Below are 19,235 nucleotides of genomic sequence, written 5' to 3'. Positions count from 1 at the left end.
GAGGAGAGACACTGAGGGGGTAATGATGTGAGGAGAGACACTGACGGGGTAATGATGTGAGGAGAGACACTGTAACGGGGTAATGATGTGAGGAGAGACACTGAGGGGGTAATGATGTGAGGAGAGACGCTGTGATGGGGTAATGATGTGAGGAGAGACAATGTGACGGGGTAATGATGTGAGGAGAGACTGTGACGGGGTAATGATGTGAGGAGAGACACTGTGACGGGGTAATGATGTGAGGAGAGACACTGTGACGGGGTAATGATGTGAGGAGAGACACTGTGACCGGGTAATGATGTGAGGAGAGACACTGTGACGGGGTAATGATGTGAAGAGACACTGTGACGGGGTAATGATGTGAGGAGAGACACTGTGACGGGGTAATGATGTGAGAAGAGACTAACGGGGTAATGATGTGAGGACAGACACTGTGACAGGGTAATGATGTGAGGAGAGACACTGTGACGGGGTAATGATGTGAAGAGAGACTGTGACGGGGTAATGATGTGAGGAGAGACACTGTGACGGGGTAATGATGTGAGGAGAGACACTGTGACGGGGTAATGATGTGAAGAGAGACACTGTGACGGGGTAATGATGTGAGGAGAGACACTGTGACGGGGTAATGATGTGAGGAGAGACTGTGACGGGGTAATGATGTGAGGAGAGACACTGTGACGGGGTAATGATGTGAGGAGAGACACTGTGACGGGGTAATGATGTGAGGAGAGACACTGTGACGGGGTAATGATGTGAGGAGAGACACTGTGACGGGGTAATGATGTGAGGAGAGACACTGTGATGGGGTAATGATGTGAGGAGAGACTGTGATGGGGTAATGATGTGAGGAGAGACACTGTGATGGGGTAATGATGTGAGGAGAGACACTGTGACGGGGTAATGATGTGAGGAGAGACACTGTGACGGGGTAATGATGTGAGGAGAGACACTGTGATGGGGTAATGATGTGAGGAGAGACTGTGACGGGGTAATGATGTGAGGAGAGACTGTGACGGGGTAATGATGTGAGGAGAGACACTGTGACGGGGTAATGATGTGAGGAGAGACACTGAGGGGGTAATGATGTGAGGAGAGACACTGACGGGGTAATGATGTGAGGAGAGACACTGTAACGGGGTAATGATGTGAGGAGAGACACTGAGGGGGTAATGATGTGAGGAGAGACGCTGTGATGGGGTAATGATGTGAGGAGAGACAATGTGACGGGGTAATGATGTGAGGAGAGACTGTGACGGGGTAATGATGTGAGGAGAGACACTGTGACGGGGTAATGATGTGAGGAGAGACACTGTGACGGGGTAATGATGTGAGGAGAGACACTGTGACCGGGTAATGATGTGAGGAGAGACACTGTGACGGGGTAATGATGTGAAGAGACACTGTGACGGGGTAATGATGTGAGGAGAGACACTGTGACGGGGTAATGATGTGAGAAGAGACTAACGGGGTAATGATGTGAGGACAGACACTGTGACGGGGTAATGATGTGAGGAGAGACACTGTGACGGGGTAATGATGTGAAGAGAGACTGTGACGGGGTAATGATGTGAGGAGAGACACTGTGACGGGGTAATGATGTGAGGAGAGACACTGTGACGGGGTAATGATGTGAAGAGAGACACTGTGACGGGGTAATGATGTGAGGAGAGACACTGTGACGGGGTAATGATGTGAGGAGAGACTGTGACGGGGTAATGATGTGAGGAGAGACACTGTGACGGGGTAATGATGTGAGGAGAGACACTGTGACGGGGTAATGATGTGAGGAGAGACACTGTGACGGGGTAATGATGTGAGGAGAGACACTGTGACGGGGTAATGATGTGAGGAGAGACACTGTGACGGGGTAATGATGTGAGGAGAGACTGTGATGGGGTAATGATGTGAGGAGAGACACTGTGATGGGGTAATGATGTGAGGAGAGACACTGTGACGGGGTAATGATGTGAGGAGAGACACTGTGATGGGGTAATGATGTGAGGAGAGACACTGTGATGGGGTAATGATGTGAGGAGAGACACTGTGATGGGGTAATGATGTGAGGAGAGACACTGTGATGGGGTAATGATGTGAGGAGAGACACTGTGATGGGGTAATGATGTGAGGAGAGACACTGTGACGGGGTAATGATGTGAGGAGAGACACTGTGACGGGGTAATGATGTGAGGAGAGACACTGTGACGGGGTAATGATGTGAGGAGAGACACTGTGACGGGGTAATGATGTGAGGAGAGACACTGTGATGGGGTAATGATGTGAGGAGAGACACTGTGATGGGGTAATGATGTGAGGAGAGACTGTGACGGGGTAATGATGTGAGGAGAGACTGTGACGGGGTAATGATGTGAGGAGAGACTGTGACGGGGTAATGATGTGAGGAGAGACTGTGACGGGGTAATGATGTGAGGAGAGACTGTGACAGGGTAATGATGTGAGGAGAGACTGTGACGGGGTAATGATGTGAGGAGAGACTGTGACGGGGGTAATGATGTGAGGAGACACTGTGACGGGGTAATGATGTGAGGAGAGACTGTGACGTGGTAATGATGTGAGGAGAGACTGTGACGGGGTAATGATGTGAGGAGAGACTGTGACAGGGTAATACAGATTTAAACAAACAAACGTCTCTATCCTTGAACCATTACCCACTACTACTGTAGGTAATCTGACTGATATGCAAAGAGGGTACTCTGTCTACAAATCAATCTCCAGGTGTTTGACAGATAAGAGTTAGAACACTGAGAATAGAACAGTGAATAATGGTTCTAACATGCACTGCACATCCTTAGTGATGTCCGATATGTTCTGCTCAGTTCAGTAAGGACTGGACTTTTAATTTCACCTTTATTTAACCAGGTAGGCTAGTTGAGAACAAGTTCTCATTTACAACTGCGACCTGACCAAGATAAAGCAAAGCAGTGCGACACAAACAACAACACAGAGTTCCACATGGAATAAAAAAAAACATACAGTCAATAATACAATAGAAAAAGTATATTACAGTGTGTGCAAATGAGGTAGGATAAGGGAGGTAAGGCAATAAATAGGCCGTAGTGGCGAAATAATTACAATATAGCAATTAAACACAGGAGTGATGGATGTGCAGAAGATGAGTGTGCAAGTAGAGATACTGGGGTGCAAAGGAGCAAAATAAATAAATAAATAACAGCATGGGGATGAGGTAGTTGCATGGGCTATTTACAGATGAGCTATGTAGAGGTGTAGAGACAGCTGGTGTTAAAGATAGTGAGGGAGATATGAGTCTCCAGCTTCAGTGATTTTTGCAGTTCGTTCGTGCTACGGGTGGGTGCTGCTATGGTGACCAGTGAGCTGAGATAAGGCGGGGCTTTACCTAGCAAAGACTTATAGATGACCTGGAGCCAGTGGGTTTGGCGACGAATATGTAGCGAGGACCAGCCAACGAGAGCATACAGGTCGCAGTGGTGGGTAGTATATGGGGCTTTGGTGACAAAACGGATGGCACTGTGATAGACTGCATCCAGCTTGTTGAGTAGGGTATTGGAGGCTATTTTGTAAATTAAATTACATCGCCGAAGTCAAGGACCGGTAGGATAGTCAGTTTTACGAGGGTATGTTAGGCAGCATGAGTGAAAGATGCTTTGTTGAGAAATAGGAAGCCGATATTAGATTTAATTTTGGATTGGAGATGCTTAATGTGAGTCTGGAAGGAGAGTTTACAGTCTAACCAGACACCCAGGTATTTGTAGTTGTCCACATATTCTAAGTCAGAACCGTACAGAGTAGTGATGCTGGTCGGGCAGGCAGGTGCGGGCAGCGATCGGTTGAAGAGCATGCATTTAGTTTTACTTGTATTTAAGAGCAGTTGGAGGCCACGGAAGGAGAGTTGTATGGTATTGAAGCTCGTCTAGAGGTTAGTTAACACAGTGTCCAAAGAAGGGCCAGAAGTATACAGAATGGTGGTCTGTTCAGTTCAGTGAGGACAGGATGTAGTTTCACAGTAATCATATGGTCTGTTCAGTTCAGTGAGGACAGGATGTAGTTTCACAGTAATCATATGGTCTGTTCAGTTCAGTGAGGACAGGATGTAGTTTCACAGTAATCATATGGTCTGTTCAGTTCAGTGAGGACAGGATGTAGTTTCACAGTAATCATATGGTCTGTTCAGTTCAGTGAGGACAGGATGTAGTTTCACAGTAATCCTTTTCTGGTTACCATGTCTCTATTTCCCCCAATCTAGAGAGAAGCCTTCCAACCCATTGAACCTGACACTGATATCAATACACTAACATCAATAAGGGCAGTCCAGGCTGGCATTACATTCAGCAGTGCAGAGTCTGAGTTTTACTGTGCTGCCTGGCCTCAGTGACCTCCTAAAGAGTGATGCATCAGGGGTCAAATGTCAGGGGTCAAATGCCAGCTGACGGATGGCCAGCATCATGTAGCCCAAGGAATTGACTCTTCCCGTCCTGTATTTGGAGATTGAATATTGCTTACAGGACAATTCTGACCAAAGTTTACTGTTTCCTCAACTATGGACGTATATATTCAGGTTAATTTAAGGAACTGACTGGCTAAGCAACCATGCAAAATGTTCAATCTCTTCCCCTGTCTGTGAGAGCCGAGCGCTGTGAAGTGAATAGAAATCTCAGTTTTGAGTTCCAAGGCATGAAAAGAGGTCTTTCCCAGGATCAGCTTGTGAATGAGAGAGAGAGAGAGAGAGAGAGAGAGAGAGAGAGAGAGAGAGAGAGAGAGAGAGAGAGAGAGAGAGAGAGAGAGAGAGAGAGAGAGAGAGAGAGAGAGAGAGAGAGAGATACAGAGAGAGAGGGGTGAAAACTGCAGCGGAGGCAGAAACAGGATTGGCAGACTGCTGGTGTGTGTGAGAGAGAGTGTGTACACACCTTGTTTATTTGTACATACCCTAAGGCTGGGAGAGTGACAGAGGAGGGAGGAAGAATTTATTTACATCTTTTATTTTAACCCTTATTTTACCAGGTCATTTGACTGAGAACACGTTCTCATTTACAGCAACAACCTGGGGAATAGTTACAGGGGAGAGGAGGGGGATGAATGAGCCAATTGTAAGCTGGGGATGATTAGGTGAACATGATGGTTTGAAGGTCAGATTGGGAATTTAGCCAGGACACCAGGGTTAACACCTCTACTCTTATGATAAGAACCATGGGGTCTATAGTGACCACAGAGAGTCAGGACACCAGGGTTAACACCTCTACTCTTATGATAAGAACCATGGGGTCTATAGTGACCACAGAGAGTCAGGACACCAGGGTTAACACCCCTACTCTTATGATAAGTACCATGGATCTATAGAGACCACAGAGAGTCAGGACACCAGGGTTAACACCCCTACTCTAGGATAAGTACCATGGGATCTATAGTGACCACAGAGAGTCAGGACACCAGGGTTAACACCCCTACTCTTATGATAAGTACCATGGGATCTATAGTGACCACAGAGAGTCAGGACACCAGGGTTAACACCCCTACTCTACAATAAGTACCATGGGATCTATAGAGACCACAGAGAGTCAGGACACCAGGGTTAACACCCCTACTCTACGATAAGTACCATAGGATCTATAGTGACCACAGAGAGTCAGGACACCGGGGTTAACACCCCTACTCTACGATAAGTACCATGGGATCTATAGTGACCACAGAGAGTCAGGACACCGGGGCTAACACCCCTACTCTACGATAAGTACCATAGGATCTATAGTGACCACAGAGAGTCAGGACACCGGGGTTAACACCCCTACTCTTATGATAACTACCATAGGATCTATAGTGACCACAGAGAGTCAGGACACCGGGTTTAACACCCTACTCTTATGATAAGAACCATAGGATCTATAGTGACCACAGAGAGTCAGGACACCGGGGTTAACACCCCTACTCTAGATAAGTACCATGGGATCTATAGTGACCACAGAGAGTCAGGACACCGGGGTTAACACCCCTACTCTTATGATAAGTACCATGGGATCTATAGTGACCACAGAGAGTCAGGACACCGGGGTTAACACCCCTACTCTTATGATAAGTACCATAGGATCTATAGTGACCACAGAGAGTCAGGACACCGGGGTTAACACCCCTACTCTTATGATAAGTACCATAGGATCTATAGTGACCACAGAGAGTCAGGACACCGGGGTTAACACCCCTACTCTTATGATAAGTACCATAGGATCTATAGTGACCACAGAGAGTCAGGACACCGGGTTTAACACCCCTACTCTTATGATAAGTACCATAGGATCTATAGAGACCACAGAGAGTCAGGACACCAGGGTTAACACCCCTACTCTTATGATAAGTACCATGGGATCTATAGTGACCACAGAGAGTCAGGACACCGGGGTTAACACCCCTACTCTTATGATAAGTACCATAGGATCTATAGTGACCACAGAGAGTCAGGACACCGGGGTTAACACCCCTACTCTTATGATAAGTACCATAGGATCTATAGTGACCACAGAGTGTCAGGACACCGGGGTTAACACCCCTACTCTTATGATAAGTACCATAGGATCTATAGTGACCACAGAGAGTCAGGACACCAGGGTTAACACCCCTACTCTTATGATAAGTGCCATGGGATCTATAGTGACCACAGAGAGTCAGGACACCGGGGTTAACACCCCTACTCTTATGATAAGTACCATAGGATCTATAGTGACCACAGAGAGTCAGGACACCGGGGTTAACACCCCTACTCTTATGATAAGTACCATAGGATCTATAGTGACCACAGAGTGTCAGGACACCGGGGTTAACACCCCTACTCTTATGATAAGTACCATAGGATCTATAGTGACCACAGAGAGTCAGGACACCAGGGTTAACACCCCTACTCTTATGATAAGTGCCATGGGATCTATAGTGACCACAGAGAGTCAGGACACCAGGGTTAACACCCCTACTCTAAGCGTAAGTACCATGGGATCTATAGTGACCACAGAGAGTCAGGACACCAGGGTTAACACCCCTACTCTTAGGATAAGTACCATGGGATCTATAGTGACCACAGAGAGTCAGGACACCAGGGTTAACACCCCTACTCTACGATAAGTACCATAGGATCTATAGTGACCACAGAGAGTCAGGACACCAGGGTTAACACCCCTACTCTTATGATAAGTACCATGGGATCTATAGTGACCACAGAGAGTCAGGACACCAGGGTTAACACCCCTACTCTAGCGATAAGTACCATGGGATCTATAGTGACCACAGAGAGTCAGGACACCAGGGTTAACACCCCTACTCTTACGATAAGTACCATGGGATCTATAGTGACCACAGAGAGTCAGGACACCAGGGTTAACACCCCTACTCTACGATAAGTACCATGGGATCTATAGTGACCACAGAGAGTCAGGACACCAGGGTTAACACCCCTACTCTAGGATAAGTACCATGGGATCTATAGTGACCACAGAGAGTCAGGACACCAGGGTTAACACCCCTACTCTAGGATAAGTACCATGGGATCTACAGTGACCACAGAGAGTCAGGACACCAGGGTTAACACCCCTACTCTTACGATAAGTACCATGGATCTATAGTGACCACAGAGAGTCAGGACACCAGGGTTAACACCCCTACTCTACAATAAGTACCATAGGATCTATAGTGACCACAGAGAGTCAGGACACCGGGGCTAACACCCCTACTCTACAATAAGTACCATGGGATCTATAGTGACCACAGAGAGTCAGGACACCAGGGTTAACACCCCTACTCTACAATAAGTACCATGGGATCTATAGTGACCACAGAGAGTCAGGACACCGGGGTTAACACCCCTACTCTAGGATAAGTACCATGGGATCTATAGTGACCACAGAGAGTCAGGACACCAGGGTTAACACCCCTACTCTTATGATAAGTACCATAGGATCTTCAGTGACCACAGAGAGTCAGGACACTGGGGTTAACACCCCTACTCTTATGATAAGTACCATGGGATCTATAGTGACCACAGAGAGTCAGGACACCAGGGTTAACACCCCTACTCTTATGATAAGTACCATGGGATCTGTAGTGACCACAGAGAGTCAGGACACCAGGGTTAACACCCCTACTCTAGGATAAGTACCATGGGATCTATAGTGACCACAGAGAGTCAGGACACCAGGGTTAACACCCCTACTCTACGATAAGTACCATAGGATCTATAGTGACCACAGAGAGTCAGGACACCGGGGTTAACACCCCTACTCTACGATAAGTACCATGGGATCTTCAGTGACCACAGAGAGTCAGGACACCAGGGTTAACACCCCTACTCTACAATAAGTACCATGGGATCTTCAGTGACCACAGAGAGTCAGGACACCCATTTAACGTCCCATCCAAAAGACAGCACCCTACACAGGGCAATGTCCCCAATCACTACCCTGGGATGTTGGGATATACATTTATTTTTTTAGACCAGAGGAAAGAGTGCCTCCTACTGGCCCTCCAACACCACTTCCAGCAGCATCTGGTCTCCCAACCAGGGACTGACCAGGACCAACCCTGCTTAGCTTCAGAAGCAAGCCAGCAGTGGGATGCAGGGTGGTATGCTGCTGGCATGGGATAGAGGAATGGGAGAGAGGAATGGGAGAGAGGAATGGGATAGAGGGACGAGAGAGATGGATAGCCGTTTTGCTAAGGCATTAAAAGCTGTTACTCCATAATGCCTGCATTCAGATCATTCTCTCCTGCTACACCAATCAGGAAGTTGAATCAATCCTTATTGGATGATGTGAGGTTCCTTGATAACAGTCGTCGCTGTTAGGGACACCTCTGATTGGCTGATCAGGGTTGTAGGCATCAATGTAAAACACAACTTACCTGTCTAAGCACTCCTGGTTACCTGTAAACCCTGCCTTTGACTCACATGATGAGGGTAAAGTGCAGGTCAGAGGGTAAAGCGGAGTACAGTTCAGTACTGTAACATTGAGCTATCTGGTGTTCATCTCTATTGGAGCCACAACAGTTGAATTTACATGGTGAGAGAGAGAGATCAGAAGGACGTATCATCATCAGAACTGTCATCTCCAGGTGTAGCTTCACTGTTGGGTGGAAATGATGCATGAGAGTGGATTATTTTCTCTTGAAAGTGGAAATTGTGGAGAGTAAGTGAACGCCACTTCAGAAGCTGTTACAGAACAAGGAGCGGCACTGTGTGAGAAAATGGCATCCAAACGTTCTCTCCCAGAGGAGGATTTCTCCTGTCCCGTCTGCTTTTGTAAAGCCTGTCTGGAATTATGCTGGAAACAGAAGGAACCACGGGAATGTCCAGTTTGTAGGAGAAGATTTCCTATGATTGAACCTCCCTGTAACCTGGCTCTAAAGAACCTGTGTGAAGCCTTCTTACAGGAGAGGAGTCAGAGAGCTTCAGTTTGGTCTGAGGTAGAAGAGGAGAGTCAGAGAGCTTCAGCTGGGTCTGAGGTAGAAGAGGAGAGTCAGAGAGCTTCAGTTTGGTCTGAGGTAGAAGAGGAGAGTCAGAGAGCTTCAGCTGGGTCTGAGGTAGAAGAGGGGAGTCAGAGAGCTTCAGTTTGGTCTGAGGTAGAAGAGGAGAGTCAGAGAGCTTCAGCTGAGTCTGAGGTAGAAGAGGAGAGTCAGAGAGCTTCAGCTGGGTCTGTGGTAGAAGAGGAGAGTCAGAGAGCTTCAGCTGGGTCTGAGGTAGAAGAGGAGAGTCAGAGAGCTTCAGCTGGGTCTGAGGTAGAAGAGGAGAGTCAGAGAGCTTCAGCTGGGTCTGAGGTAGAAGAGGAGAGTCAGAGAGCTTCAGCTGGGTCTGAGGTAGAAGAGGAGAGTCAGAGAGCTTCAGCTGGGTCTGAGGTACAAGAGGAGAGTCAGAGAGCTTCAGCTGGGTCTGAGGTAGATGAGGGGAGTCAGAGAGCTTCAGCTGGGTCTGAGGTAGAAGAGGAGAGTCAGAGAGCAACAGCTGGGTCTGAGGTAGAAGAGGAGAGTCAGAGAGCTTCAGCTGGGTCTGAGGTGCTCTGCAGTCTGCACAGTGAGAAACTCAAACTCTTCTGTCTGGAGGATAACCAGCCCGTCTGTGTGGTGTGTCAGTCCTCACAGAAACATAGATCTCATGTCTGTGTCCCTGTAGACGAGGCTGTCCAGGATTATAAGGAGGAACTCCAGACTGCCCTGAAGCCCTTAAAGGAGAAGCTGAAGGTCTTTAAGAAAGTTGAACCTTTAATAAAACAGCAAAGCACATGAAGAGCCAGGTCCAGCACACAGAGAAACAGATTAGGAAAGAGTTTGAGAAGATTCACCAGTTTCTACGAGATGAAGAGGCAGCCAGGAAAGCTGCACCGAGGGAGGAAGAGGAGCAGAAGAGTCAGATGATGAAGAAGAAGATTGACGAGATGAGCAGAAAGATATCATCACTATCAGACACAATCAGAACCATAGAGGAGGAGCTGAAAGCTGAAGACATGTCATTCCTGCAGAACTTCAAGACCACAAAGGAAAGATCCCAGTACTTACTGCTGGATCCACAGCTGGTCTCAGGAGCTCTGATAGACGAGGCCAAACACCTGGGAAACCTGCAGTTCAGAGTCTGGGAGAAGATGCAGGGGATCCTCAAATACACTCCTGTGATTCTGGACCCCAACACTGCACCTCCAGAGCTCTCTCTGACTGATTATATGACCAGTGTGAGATACACAGGTAGAAAACAGCAGCTCCCTGACAACCCAGAGAGATTAACAAAGTATATAGATGTTCTGGCATCTGAGGGGTTCAGCTCAGGGAAACACAGCTGGGAAGTGGAGGGTGGGGGACCACACTCACTGGCTTCTGGGCGTGGCTAAAGAGTCCCTTGACAGGAAGGGGAAGGGGTGTGCATCACCACAGGATGGAATCTGGTGTATAGAGCAGCAGAATGGTACCATTAAAGAAGGAGGAGGTGACATCACCAGTCTGAAGAGGAGACCCCAGAGGATCAGAGTGCAGCTGGACTACGACAGGGAGGGGAAGGTGTCCTTCTACGACCCCAAAGACACACTAATCTCCACTTATAAAGACACATTTACTGAGAGACTGTTCCCATACCTTGGTATGGCAGAGGCTGCAGATGACAACAACCCTGATATACACATCTGCCAATCAAAGGTGTCTCTGACAGTGATGTCATCCCAGTAAGGTGTGCGAATGTGTACGCGTACGAGTGTGCCTGCATGTGTCAGTTTCAGTGGACATTATCAGGAGATATTCTTTTGGTTTAAGATAATACATCATTTCTAGAAACTACGGGACAGAAATATATTATAATATTATACTTATAATGTGCCATTTTTTGGGGGGGGGGGTAAGATTTTATTATATTTTTTAAACAATACAAAACACACCCATACAAACGACAACACCCCCTTGCAACCTCACATGCCATGTCTTGAAATATGCAGACAGATGGATTAAAAGTAAATTTACATTGTAAAATTTCTGACAGCCAATTTTCGAACTTGGGCCACAGGTGGCACATTAATTGGGGAGGATGGACTCATAGTAATGGCTGGAACGAAATAAATGGAATGGTTTGAAACACATCATACACATGGTTTTCATGTGTTTGATACCACTCCAGTCACTCCATTCCAGACATTATTATGAGCCCTCCTCCCCTCACCAGCCTCCTGTGAACTCCGCCCATAACTTTTGGACTTTATAACATTCCCAGAAGGCATGGATTATTGAGTCATTGTTACTTTTACAATTAAGATATGACTCTGCTGTTGTGCTGTAGAAGTTGTGAATTTTGTCTCTTGTATAATTACTTTTATACATTAGTTTACACTGGTTTAATACGCACATTTTCATTAACTGTCATTTCATTAGCCTTGTTGCAACATTCCCTCCATCTTGTGCCAATATCAGTCCTTTTTAAGTCCTGATTCCAATAGTTTATATTTTTTCAGTTGGATTGGCTCTCTGCAAGGTTTTTTTATTGCTTACCTATCATATGAATATATTTCTCTGACTCAAATAGGACTCCCTCAAGATTGTTCTGATAACCAAAAGATTTCAAATGAACATTTTTTATGCAGTCATGGAAATAAATGTATTTCCTTTTACCAAGTAATGTATGGTTTACATGCCTTTAGTTCTCCATTTGGACCAATTTATCAGTGAAAATTGTGGACCAATTCTGAAAAACTATCCAAGGATTGTTCCATAAGGTTGTGTTTTTAGGGAGGGATATTGGTTCTTGTTGAATACATTTAATTTTCTTCCATATTTTTATAGTGTTCCATATTGTTATAATGTTCTATACTGTTATAGTGTTCTTTATTGTTAGTGTTCTTTATTGTTAGTGTCCTTTATTGTTAGTGTCCTTTATTGTTAGTGTTCTTTATTGTTAGTGTCCTTTATTGTTAGTGTTCTTTATTGTTAGTGTCCTTTATTGTTATTGTCCTTTATTGTTATTGTCCTTTATTGTTAGTGTCCTTTATTGTTAGTGTTCTTTATTGTTAGTGTCCTTTATTGTTAGTGTCCTTTATTGTTAGTGTCCTTTATTGTTAGTGTCCTTTATTGTTAGTGTTCTTTATTGTTAGTGTTCTTTATTGTTAGTGTCCTTTATTGTTACTGTCCTTTATTGTTAGTGTCCTTTATTGTTATAGTGTTCCATATTGATATAGTGTTCTATACTGTTAGTGTTCTATATTGTTATAGTGTTCCATATTGTTATAGTGTTCTATACTGCTATAGTGTTCCATATTGTTATAGTGTTCTATACTCTTATAGTGTTCTATATTGTTATAGTGTTCTTTATTGTTAGTGTTCTATATTGTTATAGTGTTCTATACTGTTAGTGTCCTTTATTGTTAGTGTTCTTTATTGTTAGTGTTCTTTATTGTTAGTGTCCTTTATTGTTATAGTGTTCCATATTGTTATAGTGTTCTATACTGTTAGTGTTCTTTATTGTTATAGTGTTCCATATTGATATAGTGTTCTATACTGTTAGTGTTCTATATTGTTATAGTGTTCCATATTGTTATAGTGTTCTATACTGTTAGTGTTCTATATTGTTATAGTGTTCCATATTGATATAGTGTTCTATACTGTTAGTGTTCTATATTGTTATAGTGTTCCATATTGTTATAGTGTTCTATACTGCTATAGTGTTCCATATTGTTATAGTGTTCTATACTGTTATAGTGTTCTATATTGTTATAGTGTTCTTTATTGTTAGTGTTCTATATTGTTATAGTGTTCTATACTGTTATAGTGTTCCATATTGTTATAGTGTTCCATATTGTTAGTGTTCTTTATTGTTAGTGTTCTTTATTGTTAGTGTTCCATATTGTTATAGTGTTCCATATTGTTATAGTGTTCTATACTGTTAGTGTTCTATATTGTTATAGTGTTCCATATTGTTATAGTGTTCTATACTGTTAGTGTTCTATATTGTTATAGTGTTCCATATTGTTATAGTGTTCCATATTGTTATAGTGTTCCATATTGTTATAGTGTTCCATACTGTTATAGTGTTCTATACTGTTATAGTGTTCTATACTGTTATAGTGTTCTTTATTGTTAGTGTTCTATATTGTTATAGTGTTCTATATTATTATAGTGTTCCATATTGTTATAGTGTTCCATATTGTTATAGTGTTCCATATTGTTATAGTGTTCTATACTGTTATAGTGTTCTATATTGTTATAGTGTTCTTTATTGTTAGTGTTCTATATTGTTATAGTGTTCTATACTGTTATAGTGTTCCATATTGTTATAGTGTTCCATATTGTTAGTGTTCTTTATTGTTAGTGTTCTTTATTGTTAGTGTTCCATATTGTTATAGTGTTCCATATTGTTATAGTGTTCTATACTGTTAGTGTTCTATATTGTTATAGTGTTCCATATTGTTATAGTGTTCTATACTGTTAGTGTTCTATATTGTTATAGTGTTCCATATTGTTATAGTGTTCCATATTGTTATAGTGTTCCATATTGTTATAGTGTTCCATACTGTTATAGTGTTCTATACTGTTATAGTGTTCTATACTGTTATAGTGTTCTTTATTGTTAGTGTTCTATATTGTTATAGTGTTCTATATTATTATAGTGTTCCATATTGTTATAGTGTTCCATATTGTTATAGTGTTCCATATTGTTATAGTGTTCTATATTGTCATAGTGTTCTTAACTATGAAGTTGTTAATGCTCTTAGTTTTATCCTTTGAAAAAATATTCCGGGGATGAGCATGTGCATCTTCAATATGTACCCATTGTTCCTCTTTAGTACATTTAACTATATGTCCCAAGTGAAAGCCTTGGGTGGCGAGGTGATACAATTCCAAGTCTGGAAGGTTTAAACCACCCTCAGACTTAGGAAGGTTTAAACCACCCTCAGACTTAGGAAGGTTTAAACCACCCTCAGACTTAGGAAGGTTTAAACCACCCTCAGACTTAGGAAGGTTTAAACCACCCTCAGACTTAGGAAGGTTTAAACCACCCTCAGACTAAGGAAGGTTTAAACCACCCTCAAACTTAGGAAGGTTTAAAATGTTCCTTTTAAGTCTATTATTTTAATTTGTATACTTTTTAAAAGAATGTCTTCGGTGGGGTAATTGGCATTACCCAGAAAATGTTTTGCCATTCTGAAGAGGTTTATTCTACCTGTTAGATTCATGGGAAGATTGTTCCATTTAATTAGGTCTGCTTTCATATTGTTGAGTAAAGGGATAAAGTTATCCTTATAAATGTGTTGTTTGTTGTCACTTATTAAGCATCCTAAGTGTTTGATATTTTTTTGTAGTCTACTTGAAAGATTGCTGTTTTTTTCCACATACATTTTATATCCTGAGATTTTAGAGTATTCTGAAAATATTTTTAGCAGGGGAGGGCATTGCAGGGGGGCATTGAGTTTTCAAAATTGATCAGGTATATCAGGAGATTGTCTGCAAATAAGTTTAGTTTATACTAATGTTTACCAATACTGATGATACCTGTTATGTTCTTTCTGCAAGCTGTTCAATTGCCAGTGCAAACAGATGGGGGGAGAGAGGACATCCTTGTCTTGTGCCCAATTCTAAAGAAATTTCATCTGATAATGTATTGTGTATATTTTTGCTTTAGGACATTTATCTAACATTTTTATAAAATGCATTATTTCATCTGGAAAGTTGAAAGCTTCCAAAGTTTTGAAGAGAAAAGACAATTCAAGAAGGTCGAAAGCCTTTTCGGCATCAACATTGAATAAATATTTTATCTTTTAGCGTATTGTATTATACTGAAACATTTTCTTGTATTTGTTTATAAGTGTCTATTTAAAAAAATTTTTAAACGGTTCGATTGATATGTATCAAGTCTGGTAAAACGTTTCCCATTCTATTGCTTTATCATTTTTAAGAATCCATTTTTATATTAATCTAATTATCCAGGGTCAATCGTGGTTGTTATTCTTACAAGAGTGTGCTGCATTGGGAACATTTAAATTATTTGTTTCTAATGCAATTCACTTTAAAATGTGAAATACTGTATATTTATGTGATAAACCATCACACCACCTCCTCCATGCTTCACGGTGGGAACCACACATGCGGAGATCATCCGTTCACCTACTCTGCGTCTCACAAAGACATGGCGGTTGGAACCAAAAATCTCAAATTTGGAATCATCATACCAAAGGAAAGATTTCCACCGTTCTAATCTCCATTGCTCGTGTTTCTCGGCACAAGCAAGTCTCTTCTTCATATTGGTGTCCTTTTGTAGTGGTTTCTTTGCAGCAGTCTCCTCTGAACAGTTGATGTTGAGATGTGTCTGTTACTTGAACTCTGAAGTATTTATTTGGGCTGCAATCTAATCTATTAATGATGGACTGTTGTTTCTCTTTGCTTATTTGAGCTGTTCTTGCCATAGCCCTATTTGGTAAAATAATAAGTCTATACTATCTTCTGTATACCACCCCTACCTTGTCACAACACAACTGATTGGCTCAAACGCATTAAGAAGGAAATACATTTTAACAAGGCACAATTTATATATATATATTTTCCAGGTGACTACCTCATGAAGAAGATAGAGAGAGTACCAAGTGCGTGCAAAGCTGTCATCAAGGCAAAGGGTGGCTACTTTGAAGAAACTAAAATCTAAAATATATTTTGATTTGTTTAACACTTTTTTGGTTAATACATGATTCCATGTGTTATTTCATAGTTTTGATGTCTTCACTATTAATCTACAATGTAGAAAATAGTAAAAAAAATAAAGAAAAACCCTTGAATGAGTAGGTTTGTCCAAACGTTTGACTGGTACTGTATGTCTAGATTGAACTTTAGATCGACATCTCAGTAGTGTTATCCATGTGCTCTATGATGATCTGATGATGTGAATGGTTGGGTGTGGTATGGTTGCGGTATGGTTGCGGTATGGGTGCAGTATGGGTGCAGTATGGGTGCAGTATGGGTGCAGTATGGGTGCGGTATGGGTGCGGTATGGGTGCGGTATGGGTGCAGTATGGGTGCGGTATGAGTGCGGTATGGGTGCAGTATGGGTGCAGTATGAGTGCGGTATGGGTGCAGTATGGGTGCGGTATGGTTGCAGTATCGTTGCGGTATGGGTGCGGTATGGTTGTGGTATGGGTGCGGTATGAGTGCGGTATGAGTGCGGTATGGGTGTGGTATGAGTGTGGTATGAGTGCGGTATGGTTGTGGTATGAGTGCAGTATGGGTGCAGTATGAGTGCAGTATGGGTGCAGTATGGGTGCGGTATGGTTGCAGTATCGTTGCGGTATGGGTGCGGTATGGGTGCGGTATGGTTGTGGTATGCTGTCATGTTATTGTTGTTGTTGCTGCAGTAATTGCCTCTCTGGGAATTGAATTGATAATAAAACAGAAAATGAAATGATATAAAACTGTCAGACAGCTTCTCTAATTAACAGCTATCAATCCTCCTGGGTCAGACACATTGATAAATGACAACCACCCACAGACTAGATAAATATTCATATTTAAATACATTACAATCTGAATACAGCTGCAAAGCCGCAACATGGGGTCTTTGGTGGCAGCCGTACCAGAACTAACACGTTGTGACCAACTGGGCAATGTGGGGAGATGAAATGAATGAGCTAAATGAGATAATGCTAGGACTAAAATAGATGTATTATGATAAGATGAGATGACCCCACGGCTGAGGCAGAGGGTCTGTGGTACTCTACCCTACACTACTGCTGGTTGTTATATTATGGGATATCGTGGGTCTCACCTATGTGCAAATACACTCTTGGACATGTTGAGGACAGAGAGGTTCTGGACGGAGCCTCTCAGGAGAGCAGAACACACCTGGAATACAGAGGAATTGGTTAGAACAGATATTAGCATTAGCTATTAGCATTAACACACCTATAATTGTATTTTGTACCTTTATTTAACTTGCAGTTACTAGTCCAACACTCTAACCACTAGGCTACCCTGCCGCCCCTAATACGGAGGAGTGGATTAGCACAGATACCAGCTTTAGCCAATAGCCATTATCCATTAGCATTAACACACCTATAATACGGAGGAGTGGATTAGCACAGATACCAGCTTTAGCCAGTAGTCATTATCCATTAGCATTAACACACCTATAATACAGAGGAGTGGATTAGCACAGATACCAGCTTTAGCCAGTAGCCATTAGCATTAACACACCTATAATACAGAGGAGTGGATTAGCACAGATACCAGCTTTAGCCAGTAGCCATTAGCATTAACACACCTATAATACAGAGGAGTGGATTAGCACAGATACCAGCTTTAGCCAGTAGCCATTAGCATTAACACACCTATAATACAGAGGAGTGGATTAGCACAGATACCAGCTTTAGCCAATAACCATTAGCATTAACACACCTATAATACAGAGGAGTGGATTAGCACAGATACCAGCTTTAGCCATTAGCATTAACACACGGAGGGACTTCTAGTTTGGATGAAATGATTGAATGACATATGTGTACATTGATTTTGCAGTGCTCACGCACGCAACATGGCCAGTTTGGTCAGCATGTTAGTCTATGCTGTTTGATGCAACACCATCTGGCCAAGGACATGGTTGATCATGGGGGTGGTTACAATGTATCAGTGATTAAACGTTCTCATAAGGTCCGTAGCTTGGAGCAAACCAGTTAAAAAAACATTTAAACGAAGTTGGGATCCTTAATGTTAAGAAAAATCCATAACCAAATGTTTTATCTCCCCCCCCCCCACATAATTAAAATCAGTGCCGTTATCATAAAACATAATTTTCCGTGTCATAGTCTAACTAGATTATATGGCTATAAAACCAGAGAGGAAGAGGCAAACTTTAGGTAACTTTAGGTAACTTTAGGGTTACTTTAGGGTTGCTTTAGGTTACTTTAGATGACTTTGCAAGGCAAGACAGTTAATATTTAGTGAGACACAGATTACCAGATATATGCACATTGTTCTGCCTGTCCCTCCTCTCTCTCCCTCCCTCTGAGTGGGTGATGGTGTTTTTGTCTCCTCATATGAAACTACAGTAGGCTGTATCGATGAGTCTATTCAGATATCATGGTATGTCCCTCCTCTCTCTCCCTCCCTCTGAGTGGGTGATGGTGTTTTTGTCTCCTCATATGAAACTACAGTAGGCTGTATCGATGAGTCTATTCAGATATCATGGTACGTCCCTCCTCTCTCTCCCTCCCTCTGAGTGGGTGATGGTGTTTTTGTCTCCTCATATGAAACTACAGTAGGCTGTATCGATGAGTCTATTCAGATATCATGGTATGTCCCTCCTCTCTCTCCCTCCCTCTGAGTGGGTGATGGTGTTTTTGTCTCCTCATATGAAACTACAGTAGGCTGTATCGATGAGTCTATTCAGATATCATGGTATGTCCCTCCTCTCTCTCCCTCCCTCTGAGTGGGTGATGGTGTTTTTGTCTCCTCATATGAAACTACAGTAGGCTGTATCGATGAGTCTATTCAGATATCATGGTATGTCCCTCCTCTCTCTCCCTCCCTCTGAGTGGGTGATGGTGTTTTTGTCTCCTCATATGAAACTACAGTAGGCTGTATCGATGAGTCTATTCAGATATCATGGTATGTCCCTCCTCTCTCTCCCTCCCTCTGAGTGGGTGATGGTGTTTTTGTCTCCTCATATGAAACTACAGTAGGCTGTATCGATGAGTCTATTCAGATATCATGGTATGTCCCTCCTCTCTCTCCCTCCCTCTGAGTGGGTGATGGTGTTTTTGTCT

At 43.0% G+C, this 19,235-nt stretch overlaps 1 protein-coding gene and 1 pseudogene across 4 annotated transcripts in view; one reads left to right on the top strand and one right to left on the bottom strand.

The window, feature by feature from the left end:
- LOC106598556 (F-actin-uncapping protein LRRC16A) overlaps positions 1 to 19,235 on the bottom strand; it is a 286,920-nt gene that overhangs the window by 114,001 nt on the left and 153,684 nt on the right. For all 4 annotated transcript variants that reach the window (XM_082975967.1, XM_082975965.1, XM_082975966.1 and 1 more), the window contains exon 15: positions 17,240 to 17,316. In XM_082975967.1, the coding sequence (XP_082832093.1) occupies positions 17,240 to 17,316 (77 nt within the window). The remainder of the gene's footprint in view (positions 1 to 17,239; positions 17,317 to 19,235) is intronic.
- LOC106591306 (E3 ubiquitin-protein ligase TRIM39-like) lies at positions 9,343 to 11,282 on the top strand (annotated as a pseudogene).

This window comes from Salmo salar, chromosome 05 (assembly GCF_965601325.2).
Source record: "Salmo salar chromosome 05, fSalSal1, whole genome shotgun sequence".
In the NCBI taxonomy this organism is placed as follows: domain Eukaryota; kingdom Metazoa; phylum Chordata; class Actinopteri; order Salmoniformes; family Salmonidae; genus Salmo; species Salmo salar.
Note: the sequence above shows the minus strand (reverse complement) of the source record. Positions and strands in the feature narration are given on the sequence as shown.